Below are 11,218 nucleotides of genomic sequence, written 5' to 3' on the forward strand. Positions count from 1 at the left end.
CAGCTCACTTTGATCCGCCTTTTGGGGATTTCACCTCACTTGAATCCGTCTTGAGGAAATTTCACCTCTTTGAGGAGATTAATTTCACTCACTAAGATCCGCCTTTAGGGAATTTCACCTCACTTGGATCTGTCTTGACGAGAATTTACCTCACTTGGATCTCTTCCTTAAAGAGATTTCACCTCACTTGAATTAGCGTTGAGAATATTTCACCTCATTTGGATCCACATCGAGTAGATTTCATCTCACTTGAATCCGCCTCGAGGGGATTCACACCTCACTTGTTAAAACAAAAAGGAAAAAGTCCTTAATAACAGGAATTTAGTAAATGGACCACCAATCATTAAGCTTCTTCTTGGTCTTTTGCAGATTTCCCAGGAAGCTTGGGATGACTCCTGTCATATCAAGCCTGATCATTAGTTTTAAGTCTTCAACAATGAGCCAAGCTCCGTCAGAATTTTTCCCTTTAGATCGATGGTTTGGAAGTTGAGGATGCTCAATTCAGAGTAGTAGCTCAAGTTAACCGGAATCTCCCCCTCCAATATGTTCTCACTGACATTGAGATATCACAGTCAGGACAAGTGATAAACTTGGTGTGGAATGTTGTGAGAGAGGCTGTTGGTTTGAAGGTTGATGTACCTAAGAATGGAAAGGCTTCATGAAAGGTGATATAGTGCCATGAAAATCATGGCCTTGTAGATTAAAGGATACTACTATTTGATGCCTTCTGCCGCAAGTAATTCCATGCCAAGTGAAAAGATTCATTCTATGGTTTCAAGAAGCCATGTAGATCGGTGGCTATGGGTTCTTTGAATCCGAGTTAAGCCACATGATCAGTATCATTTGTGAGTTTGCGACACTAGCACTCTAACAGAAAAGGAGTTCATAAGAAGGAGAAGGGGTGATCACATGAAAGCATATGAACCAAAATGGACATAAGCAGGGTACATGAAGCTCAATTGTTGGGCTGGGCTCTCACAACTTGATAACTTTTCAATGGGTTCTCTAAGCAAGTTCTTGGTTTCTAACTTATTTAGCTCGAGCGCCATAATAGAGTAGAAGGTGAACACAGTCGATCTCACCCTTATTATTCTAGTACTATTGTAAACTAGAACTTGACATTTCAGTGATTATATATACTAATCGTTTTTTTTTTCCTCTCAAAATGACTCTTTATTTAATGCTGCATTATTCAATTTTGTAGAAAACGTGGGTGGGTGACTTAATTAGATGAAGATAAGGTGTTTGAAGAAATGTTCTTTATAAGAAGAAGTGCTGGATTGAATTGAGATGGACGATTTTTCAATAATGCCAATGTTCAGAAAGGTACTCCTGGACTTGTTAGTTTCCATTTACACAAAACAAAACAAAGTAGAAAATAAGAATTCAATGTGTTTGGAATGCTTCAATAATATTTACCTCCAAAGAATAGGGTTTATAAAGTGATACAAGAGTAATCCTAATAGGAAACGATCCCCTAAAATTATACAGAGAGACGTAATCTATATGTACAAGGAAAATAAATATTTATAGAATATTCTACACTCCCCCTCAAGTTGGTGCATAGATGTCAATCATGCCCAACTTGTCAAACACTTTCCTTGACACTCCTTTCGTAAGAACATCTGCTAATTGATCTTCTGTACACACAAAAGGAAAATGAATAATCTTTCTGTCCAGATTTTCCTTAATGAAATGTCGATCTACTTCCACATGCTTAGTCCGGTCATGCTGAATAGGATTGCGAGCAATTTCAATTGCAGATGTGCTATCACAATGCAAGTCCATAGGTTTCTTGAGTTTAAAACCCAAATCTTTCAACACATTATGAATCCACAACATCTCACAAACTCCATGTGCCATACCTCGAAACTCAGCTTCAGCACTTGACCTAGCAACAACCTTCTATTTCTTGCTGCGCCAAGTCACCAGGTTTCCTCCAACAAATGTAAAATACCCAGATGTGGACCGTCTGTCTGTCTTATCACCAGCCCAGTCTGCATCCGTGTACCCCACAACTTCCAACTCACCTTTTTTTTTTCAAACAACAAACCTCTCCCTGCAGGTGCCATCTTAAGGTATCTCAAAATACGATATACTGCATCCATATGCTCTTCACTGGGACAATGCATAAACTGACTAACCACACTCACAGCATAAGCAATATCAGGCCTAGTATAAGAAAGATAAATAAGCCTCTCTACTAGACGTTGGTACCTTCCTTTATCAGCTGAAACTTGATCCGGACAGATGGCAAGGTTGTGGTTCATCTCGATCGGTGTCTCAATAGGATTACAGTCAAGCATCCCGGTTTCAGCTAACAAGTCAAGCTCATACGACAACAAAATCCCCTTCTTAGACCTTGCAACCTCAATTCCAAGAAAGTACTTTAATTGCCCAAGATCCTTCATCTCGAACTCATTAGAAAGATACTTCTGTAGAGCCTCTATCTCTTTTAAGTCATCCCCTATGACAATCATATCATCAACATATACTATCAGAGCGGTAATCTTACCCTGACTACGCTTGATGAACAAAGTGTGATCCGAGTTGCTTTGCTTATATCCAAACGTCCTCATGGACTTGGAGAATCTTCCAAACCAAGCTCTCGGAGACTGCTTGAAACCATAAAGAGACTTCTTCAACTTACAAACCTTGCCAATATCATAAGGCAAATTTTTGACTCCTGGCGGCATGTCCATATACACTTCTTCCTCCAAGTTACCATTGAGGAAAGCATTCTTCACATCAAACTGATGTAGAGGCCAATCTTTAGTTGCTGCAAGTGAAATTAAGATTCGAACAGTATTGATCTTTGCTACAGGGGCAAAAGTCTCTTCATAATCAATTCCATAGCACTGGGTATATCCTTTGGCAACTAATCGTGCTTTGTACCTGTCAATGCTTCCATCAGCTTTAAGTTTTACAGTAAACACCCATCGACATCCAACAGTCTTCTTTCCGGCTGGTATAGTCACAATATCCCAAGTCAAGTTTTTCTGCAAAGCCTCTAGTTCATCATTCATCACTTGAGTCCACTTAGGGTCCGCCAAAGCATCCTGTACACTACTAGGAATAGATACAGTGGATAATTGATCAACAACAAGTGCATGTGACCCAGACAACCTATGGTTAGACTTGTAATTAGCTATAGGATATTTAGCTTTGGTTTTGATGTCTGGTTCATATTGTTTCTTAGGAATACCCTTGGTAACCCTCTGTGATTTCTTAGGCTCAATATTATCTACTCCAGATGATTCATTCGAAATTAAAGGTACCTGAGGAGGAACATTCACAACAGATTTTTTAGTTGACGGTGTAGAGAGGGGAAAAAACTCTGATAGATGAGGACGCATTGATGCGTCGTTGTCAATTTCCTGGCGCATATTGTCTTCACTTTGGGAATGCTCACTAATAGAGCTAGACACTGGTTCTACCGCTTCCCTACTATTTTGGCAGGTGGAGGACCCCACGGCTGCATTATCTCTTTCTTTTCCACTTTCTTCACCGTCTTTTTCTCTTCCACTTTGGTTTCCCACGGCAACTTCATGATCTTTTTGTTAGATGGAGGGCCGTATGCACGGCAATTTCTTCATCATCTTTTCCTCTTCCACTTTGGTTTCTCACGGCAACTTGCTGATTTTTTGGTAGATGGAGGGCCCCACAGCAACATCATGGTTTCTTTGGCATGTGGAGGGCCCCATGGCAGCAGTCCATTTTTCTTTTTTGTTTCCTTCTGTTGTATCCTTTTCTTTTTCATTTCCTACAGCCCCAGTTTCTGTTGTATTTTCAGTTGGAGAATTCCCAACTCCAAATCTTGATTCCAAAGCTTCTAATTCTTCAAATTCTTCAAATGCAAATAAATCTCGAGGATTCCCTTCACAATCTCTCTCCCCTGAAGGGAAGACTCTGAAGCTCTCCCTGAATAATAAGGCTCAGATTCGCGAAATGCAACATCAAGAGAAACATACATAGTGTCAGTAAGAGGATCATAACAGTGATGACCCTTTTGAAATTCCGCATAACCAACAAATATACACTTACGAGCACGGGGATCAAGCTTGCTGCATTGAGGCTTGGGAATATGAACATAGGCTACGCATCCAAACACGCAAGGTTCAAGGTTTGGTAGCGACGGAAGTGACAGAAGTTTCTGCTGAGGATTTTGAAATTTAATTACCCGAGAAGGAGTACGATTAATGAGGTAGGCGGCAGACTTCACAGCTTCTCCCTAATATTCACGAGGTACATGCATGCCAAACAAAGAAGCACTGACAACTTCAAGTAACTGTTGATTCTTCCTTTCTACCAATCCATTCTGTTGAGGAGTATATGAGTTTGAAGTCTGATGTCGAATTCCATGAGATTGCATAAACTCCTGCATAGGCCATTAACATATTCACCACCATTGTTAGACTGGAAAACCCGAATAGACTGTTGGTATTGCGTGGCCACCATTTTATGAAAATCTTGGAACATGGAGCATACATCACTCTTGTTCTTTAATAGAGATACCCAAGTCATACGAGTACAATCATCAATAAAAGTCACATAATACCAAGCTCCAGAAAGAGAAGGGATCTTGGCAGGACCCCAGACATCCGAATGAATCTTCATAAATGGAATGGAACTTTTATTAAGACTAGGTGAATACGAAATTCTATGACTTTTAGCCAATTCACATACATCACAACGAAAATCGGAATCACTGACAACCGAAAACAAATGAGGTTGTAGTTTCTTAAGATAACTAAAAGATAGAAGATCCAAACGACGATGCCATAGCCATACTGTTTCCTTAGCATTCTCTACTCCATTGACCTGATTCACTTGTCCGAACAACTGTTGTTCTCCACTCTCTGTCAGATCCAAGTAGTAGAGCTTCCCCCTTCTGACACCATAACCAAGAATCCGCCGAGTCAGAATGTCCTGAAACACATAGAAAGAGAAATAAAAGGTCACAATACATGCTAGTGCTAGAATAATTTGGCCAACAGATAGGAGATTATATGCCAATGAGGGAACAACCAACACAACATCAAGTATTAGATAGGACAATAGAACCTCTCCGGTAACCGGAGTTGGAGTACCGTCAATAGTAGAAACAATATTTTGAGAGGAGGGTTTTAGCTTTTCTAAGAGACTGGATCATATATTAGTCATATGGTCAGATGCATCTGTATCAATTATCCAATAACTATTCATAGAGACCTTACCCTTCATACCTGACTGTGCTACATTAGCGGAGGCACTAGTTGGCTGCGTTTCCTCTGTAGTAGCCATGACAGCTTTTCCAAGGTTCTTTCGCGGTTTCTTGGTGAAATCCCACCAATCAGGGTAGCCAATCACTTCATAACACCGTTGCTTGCTATGACCCAAATCTCCACAAACCGGACACTTTGTATTTGCATATGGATTTGTTTTACCTAGAAGGCGACATTGTGGGGGAGTTGAGAAGCCTGAGGAGGACCTCTGTTTACGTTGGATAGCCATGGCAGAGGATTCAGAGGCGTGTCCCATTGCCTACCTCTCAGAATGCACTTTCCGAACATATGCATAGCTTTGCTCCAAGTCGAATTTCGGGTCTTTGCGCAGAATCTCACCACGAACTTGATCATACTCTGAATCGAGTCAACTAAGGAACATGTGAACTTGCATTCGTGCCATGGCAGTGGTCTCTTGAACAACTGCAGCCACTGTGTTATTTTGAGAAGCCATACGCTGATCAATTTCCTGAAACATTCCTACCAATTCATTGTAGTAAATAGGAAGAGTCCAGCCATTCTGTTTTGCTCCAAAGCACTTCTTGTTTAATTCAAAAATCCTGGTTTCATTAGAATCATCATAAAAGGTCTTCTCAACAGCTTCCCACACATCTTTCGCTGTTGGGAGTCGGATATACCGATTCATGAGTGATGGCTCCATGGAATCAATTAGCCAACTCTTCACTTTTTCATTCTCTTTGGTCCAAACTTCAAATTCAGCAGAATCTACATTTGGTGCAGCTCTAGCTCCAGTGAGATAGCTGACCTTTCCTCGTGCTCCAATCCTCATCTTCATAAGAGGCACCCATATAGTGTAGTTGGATTCATTCAAGACAGTGCCCAGCGGTGATATGATAATGGTTGATGATTGGAGGTATGTTGTGGAGTGCAAGAGTGGCAGCGTCGTCTTCCATAGAGTAGAAAGCAAAGGCCTGCACGTGACCAATAAAAAGTGCAGCAGGTCTTGTCGGCTAGAGTAGTGCAGCAAGTCTTGTCGGCTAGAGTTAATTAAACAATGCAGCAAACTTGTGATGTTAATTAAACAATGCAGCAGCAGACTGTTGGATAGTACTTTAATCAACCAAAAAGTACTTTAATCAAACAAAAAGTGTGCGGCAATAATCTGATTTTCAAGGACTGTTCCGAACTTCGATATTTTGGTATTTGGGAATAACTTAGCTTCAATGGTTTGTGATGTTTTACGAGATTCGGACGGGATTCGGGTTTTGGGTTTCAAAAGAGTACGGTGCAAATTCAAAGGATTGAATCTGGCTTTGATACCAAGTAGAAAATAAGCAATGTGTTTGAAATGCTTCAATAATATTCATCTCCAAATAATAGGATTTATAAAGTGATACAAGAGTAATCCTAATAGGAAACGATCCCCTATAATTATACAGAGAGACGTAATCCATATGTACAAGGAAAGTAAATATTTACAGAATATTCTACAAACAAAAGTATAGCTACGAATTGGACTGCTTTGCCTTTTACTCACAAACCCAATTGGATTACATCACTTATTACACATAATTAAGATACAACATTACTAGTCTCCATTGGATCTTGAGAAATCTACACAATGAGCAACTCATAACCTAGAAATCGAAATCAAGCACTCACTTATTAGTAGCTACAACTTATTTCTTCGACACTTCCAGGCTATCATCCTGCCTTTAAACGTTTTCGTCAATAGTATAACTCACAGAATATTGACACCTCACTTCCCATGCCATACTGTGCAAGTATTTTTGCACAAAAATATTATTATGCAATCATAAAGAAGTAAGGAAGAATAAATAAATAATAAATAAAAAAGAGCCAAAAAAATATCATTTTGTTGTACACAACATAAAGAAGAAAATAACAGTACCTATTGTTCGGCTTCTTCTTGGCCTTTCTTGACAGATGTCAACACTAGTGTAAACATCTTTTATATGGTGTAGCTTCCTGTGGACCTCCTCCATAGACATTCTATTCCTTGGTGATTCTTCCGAGCATGCAAGTCCAATCTTAAGGGTTGGAAGTATGCACTTCCACACAGTGTTCATCTTGCTTAAATTCTCATTGTCAATGTTTTCTTCAACTGCTTCGATTTCATTATTGTAACATTTGATGTAGTTCACTACATTTTGTGATGTTGCAGGTGCTGTCTCTTCTAAAGTGGCAAGAAGAGTAGGATCTACAATCTGCATCACTGTTTCTGGTATGGCCATCTTGACAAAGTTATGGAGGTTCAAACCATCTTTAAACATATCGTCGATAGGTCTTCTTCCTGTGAACATTTGCAACACGAGCACCCCATAACTATATACATCTCCTTCTCTTGATGGCTCAACACCACAGGCATACTCTGTGACTCACAAAACAATCAAGTGTGTGTGTGTATATATTAGTTCTCTTTGTACAATTTGGAACCTAACTTCTATAGTATGGAAAGTTTCTTTGTTGATCAGAGTTACCAGACTACTATGAAAACTTTTTCATCATTATTAATGTATGAATGAATTACACAAATATATTCCATTTTTGGGTTGAGACAGAAAGTGAGATAAACTTCATCATTGGTATCTTTTCTCTCTTTACAAAAAAAATCATTTATGTCTTGCATTAATATTACAATCTTTGAGATACATATCTTATATTGCTTGCTAACTTGTACTTGGTCATTTGTTAGGGCTTAAAATTTAAGTTGGTTGTCATTGCCACTGTGCCACATTGAGCATAAGCTACCATGCTCCTATTTCTCTATTCTTTTGTCCATATTTCTATATATATCTTCAATAAAATTGTAGATAAAAATTTAAGAACTTATAAAGTAGTGGAAGATTGTTACCTGGAGCAGCATAGCCAATGGTTCCCTTTATTCTAACTGTGCTACTTTGATTTTGTGAGGAGTCCGTGGTTGTTGAGATGAGTCTTGCTAACCCAAAATCACCAACACGAGCAACCATGTCATCATCAAGAAGAACGTTGCTCGGCTTCATGTCGCAGTGAATGATTTGTGGTTCACAATAGTCATGAAGATAACACAATGCAGAAGCCACATCCACAGCAATATTCAATCTTTGAAGAAGGTTCAAACTCCTTGATTGATTTTCTCTGTGCAGCCACTCCTCTAAATTTCCATTTGACATATACTCAAAAACTAGAGCTTTGAAGTCATTACCATTGTAATCTGTGCTAGAGCAACATGTTAAGATCTTCACAAGATTCCTATGTCGGATATTTCTCAGTGCATTGCATTCAACCACAAAACTCTTGGAAGCACCTTTCCGTTGAAGGTTGAGGACCTTGATGGCAACAACGTTGTTTTCTTCTTGATTAAAAATCCCTTTGTATACAGAGCCAAAACCTCCTGATCCAATTTGATTGCTCGGAGAGAATCCGCCAGTAGCATGATGAAGTGTCTGGTATGAAACCTTTGGAAGGAAGTTAATCGATGACACTGCTATTAATGGCTTCTTCTTTTGAGTTTTTCTCCTCCAATAAAGAGCTGAGACGACTGCAAACAAAAGAGAGCATCCAGCGACCAAGGAAATTGTGAACTTTAGTTTGAAAGCATGCAACTTTCTCTGCTTTGGTACTTTGATGGGGCATGCTGGTAGCTGCAATTCTGAAACACCACCACAAAGTTTGGTATTTCCATCCAATGATATTGCACTTGTGTTTTGAAAAACTCTTTCTTTTGGTACCTCACCCTCCAGATTATTGAACGAAAGGTTCAAATGGATCAAGAATGGAAGCCTCTGTAGGTCTTTTGGAATATGTCCTGACAAGTTGTTTCGTGAAAGATCTAGATACTGAAGACCTCTCAAAGCAGCTAAAGAAGAAGGTACGATTCCTTGAAAGTGGTTCCCTTGTAGGTAAAGAAATTCAAGGCTCAGACAGCCTCCAATAATTTCTGGAATTCCTCCGGTCAAATTATTATCAGAGATGTCCAGTGTATTGATATTCTTCATCTTACCCACTTCCACAGGCAGAATGCCAGTCAGCGAGTTTTGTGATAAGTTGAGCAAGACAGAGAAGGACATACCAATCACCTGTGATGGTATATCTCCACTAAGCTTATTGTCTGATATATCCATCTGCTGCAGATTTTTGCAGTTACCAATATTTGGAGGAATGCTTCCTTCTAATTCATTTTCTAATAAGTGGAGGTGATATAATTGGGTGAGGTTTCCTAAGGAAGATGGGATCTGGCCTGATAATCTATTGGAATCTAAACTTAATACTTGCAGCTTTTGTAACTTCCCAAAAGAAGCTGGAATGGTACCTGTGAACAAGTTTTCTTCCAGGGTCAGGAGTATTAAATTGCTGAGATTTTCTAATGTTTCAGGAATCGTTCCCGCTATTTGATTGGCCCCAAGGCAGAGTTGAGTCAGTTGGGTTGAGAAATTGGCTACAGAATTGGGTAAAACACCTCCAATATTGTTATTACTCAGAGAAAATAGCGACAAATTGCTGCAATTTGTCAAGAATGTTATAAATCCCAAATCATTTGATGAATTAGTTCCTAGATTATTGACCTCGAAGTTGAGCAGCTGGAGATTGGGAAAATTTCCAAAACTTGCGGGAACTTGCCCAACAAAATTATTTTCCCCAACATCAAGTACCTGAAGCTGAGAAGCATTGGAAAATGAAGCTGGGATTTGGCCAGAGAATTCATTTGTACCAAGGTACACTTCTTGGAGATTAGGCATGTTTAGGCCTATACCAGGTGGAATACTGCCCTTAAATTTATTAGCTGAAAGTGAGAAGCGGTTCATAGATGATATGTTAAAAAAGGAGGGAGGTATCGTACCCGAGAGATTATTGGGACCAATTGAAAAAAATGATAAGCTTCTTAATCGGCCTATTTCCTCTGGTACGTTGCCCACCAAATTGTTCTCTTGTAAGGAAAGAAAAGTGATTGATGAAAGATTTCCCAAGGAAGGTGGTATGCCTCCTGTCAGATTGTTAATCTGAAGATCAAGACACACAAGCTTCAGTGAACCGATCTCTGAAGGAATTTTCCCAGTAAGGCGGTTCCATGCAATGGTTATGATGCTTAATTGGCGGGAGAAGGTCAGGTTGACTGGAATTCCCCCCTCCAACATGTTGATACTGAGATTGAGATGTCGGAGTCGGAATAAATGTTCAACTTGTTGCGGAATATTGCCAGAGAAGCTGTTGTTTCGAAGGTTGATGAACCTAAGAAAGGAGAGGTTGCCAATGTAAGGAGATATGGTTCCGTGCAAAACAGCGTGTGGTAGGTTCAAGGCTGTTACTCTTTGATGTCGTCTGCCACAAGTAATTCCAAGCCATTTGCAATAATGAACGGAGTCATTCCATGAGTTCAACAGCCCATGTGGATCAGAGGCTATGCAATCTTTGAATTTTAGCAAAGCCAAGCGATCGGTTTCATTGCCAAATGAACTTAAAACAGTGGTAGGTTGTAAAAAGTTGATGAAAAGGAGAAGGGTCAGGACTTGATGGTATGTGAAACTCTCCATTAAGTTTGTAAAAGCAAGGGGAAGCTAGTCAGGAGGTGAAGGGAATATTATTCAAGGCAAATCAACTTGAGCTTGCAAAAATGTGGTATTTAACAACCTTTGCATGTAGTTTGAGTCTTAGGCTATGGCTCATCAGTAATTAGTTACATCAAGTAAATATTGGTAAATATGGTCATGATAGTATTGACGCCGACTAAAGACTTGGACTTGATTGGACAGAGAAGGGGACATGGCCGAATTTTAAATTTGCAGTGGAAGAAACTTGGAAGCAGCAAGCACTACTACAATAATGACCAAAGGCCACGATTGCTTAGCCACTCATTGATTGATGGGTGGATATGTTGGGTAAGGGATGAAATCAACCGTCTCTAATTACACTGTCCCTATTCTGTTCTCATGCATTTATTGGTCCGTAAAGAATAAAAAATAGTACAAAAGATTAAGAAAATATTTTCTTAA

The 11,218-nt window shown here is 39.5% G+C and overlaps 2 protein-coding genes across 4 annotated transcripts; both read right to left on the minus strand.

Moving 5' to 3' along the window:
• Window positions 1-4,391: 4,391 nt before the first annotated feature.
• On the minus strand, window positions 4,392-6,142 carry LOC133713388 (uncharacterized). 2 transcript variants are annotated; one of them, XM_062139393.1, is made up of 2 exons: window positions 5,226-6,142; window positions 4,392-4,929 (listed from the first exon to the last, which is right to left on the minus strand). In XM_062139393.1, exons 1-2 carry the CDS (start codon window positions 5,518-5,520, stop codon window positions 4,799-4,801), a joined length of 426 nt encoding a protein of 141 aa, XP_061995377.1. In that variant the 5' UTR covers window positions 5,521-6,142; the 3' UTR covers window positions 4,392-4,798. The 2 variants fall into 2 exon arrangements, with proteins under 2 accessions (XP_061995377.1, XP_061995376.1); XM_062139392.1 differs by having other exon boundaries at window positions 5,217-6,142.
• Window positions 6,143-6,633: 491 nt separating this feature from the next.
• LOC133718528 (putative receptor-like protein kinase At3g47110) lies at window positions 6,634-10,861 on the minus strand. Of its 2 annotated transcripts, none has more exons than XM_062145386.1 (3): window positions 8,101-10,861; window positions 7,138-7,539; window positions 6,634-7,001 (listed from the first exon to the last, which is right to left on the minus strand). In XM_062145386.1, the coding sequence occupies exons 1-3, from the start codon at window positions 10,757-10,759 to the stop codon at window positions 6,985-6,987; spliced, it is 3,078 nt and encodes a 1,025-aa protein (XP_062001370.1). In that variant the 5' UTR covers window positions 10,760-10,861; the 3' UTR covers window positions 6,634-6,984. The 2 variants fall into 2 exon arrangements, with proteins under 2 accessions (XP_062001370.1, XP_062001369.1); XM_062145385.1 differs by having other exon boundaries at window positions 7,138-7,617; window positions 8,101-10,857.
• Window positions 10,862-11,218: the final 357 nt, after the last annotated feature.

Source organism: Rosa rugosa, chromosome 6, assembly GCF_958449725.1.
Source record: "Rosa rugosa chromosome 6, drRosRugo1.1, whole genome shotgun sequence".
Classification (NCBI taxonomy): Eukaryota; Viridiplantae; Streptophyta; class Magnoliopsida; order Rosales; family Rosaceae; genus Rosa; species Rosa rugosa.

Excerpts from the sequence above, each read along its gene's own strand:
- LOC133713388 (XM_062139392.1), bottom strand. The coding sequence starts at position 5,520 with ATGGGACACGCCTCTGAATCCTCTGCCATGGCTATCCAACGTAAACAG. Across the intron at positions 4,930-5,216 it reads AGCACAGTCAGGTATGAAGG|GACATTCTGACTCGGCGGAT; the intron begins GTAAGGTCTCTA and ends TATGTGTTTCAG.
- LOC133718528 (XM_062145385.1), bottom strand. The coding sequence starts at position 10,759 with ATGGAGAGTTTCACATACCATCAAGTCCTGACCCTTCTCCTTTTCATC. Across the intron at positions 7,618-8,100 it reads CATTGGCTATGCTGCTCCAG|AGTATGCCTGTGGTGTTGAG; the intron begins GTAACAATCTTC and ends TGTGAGTCACAG.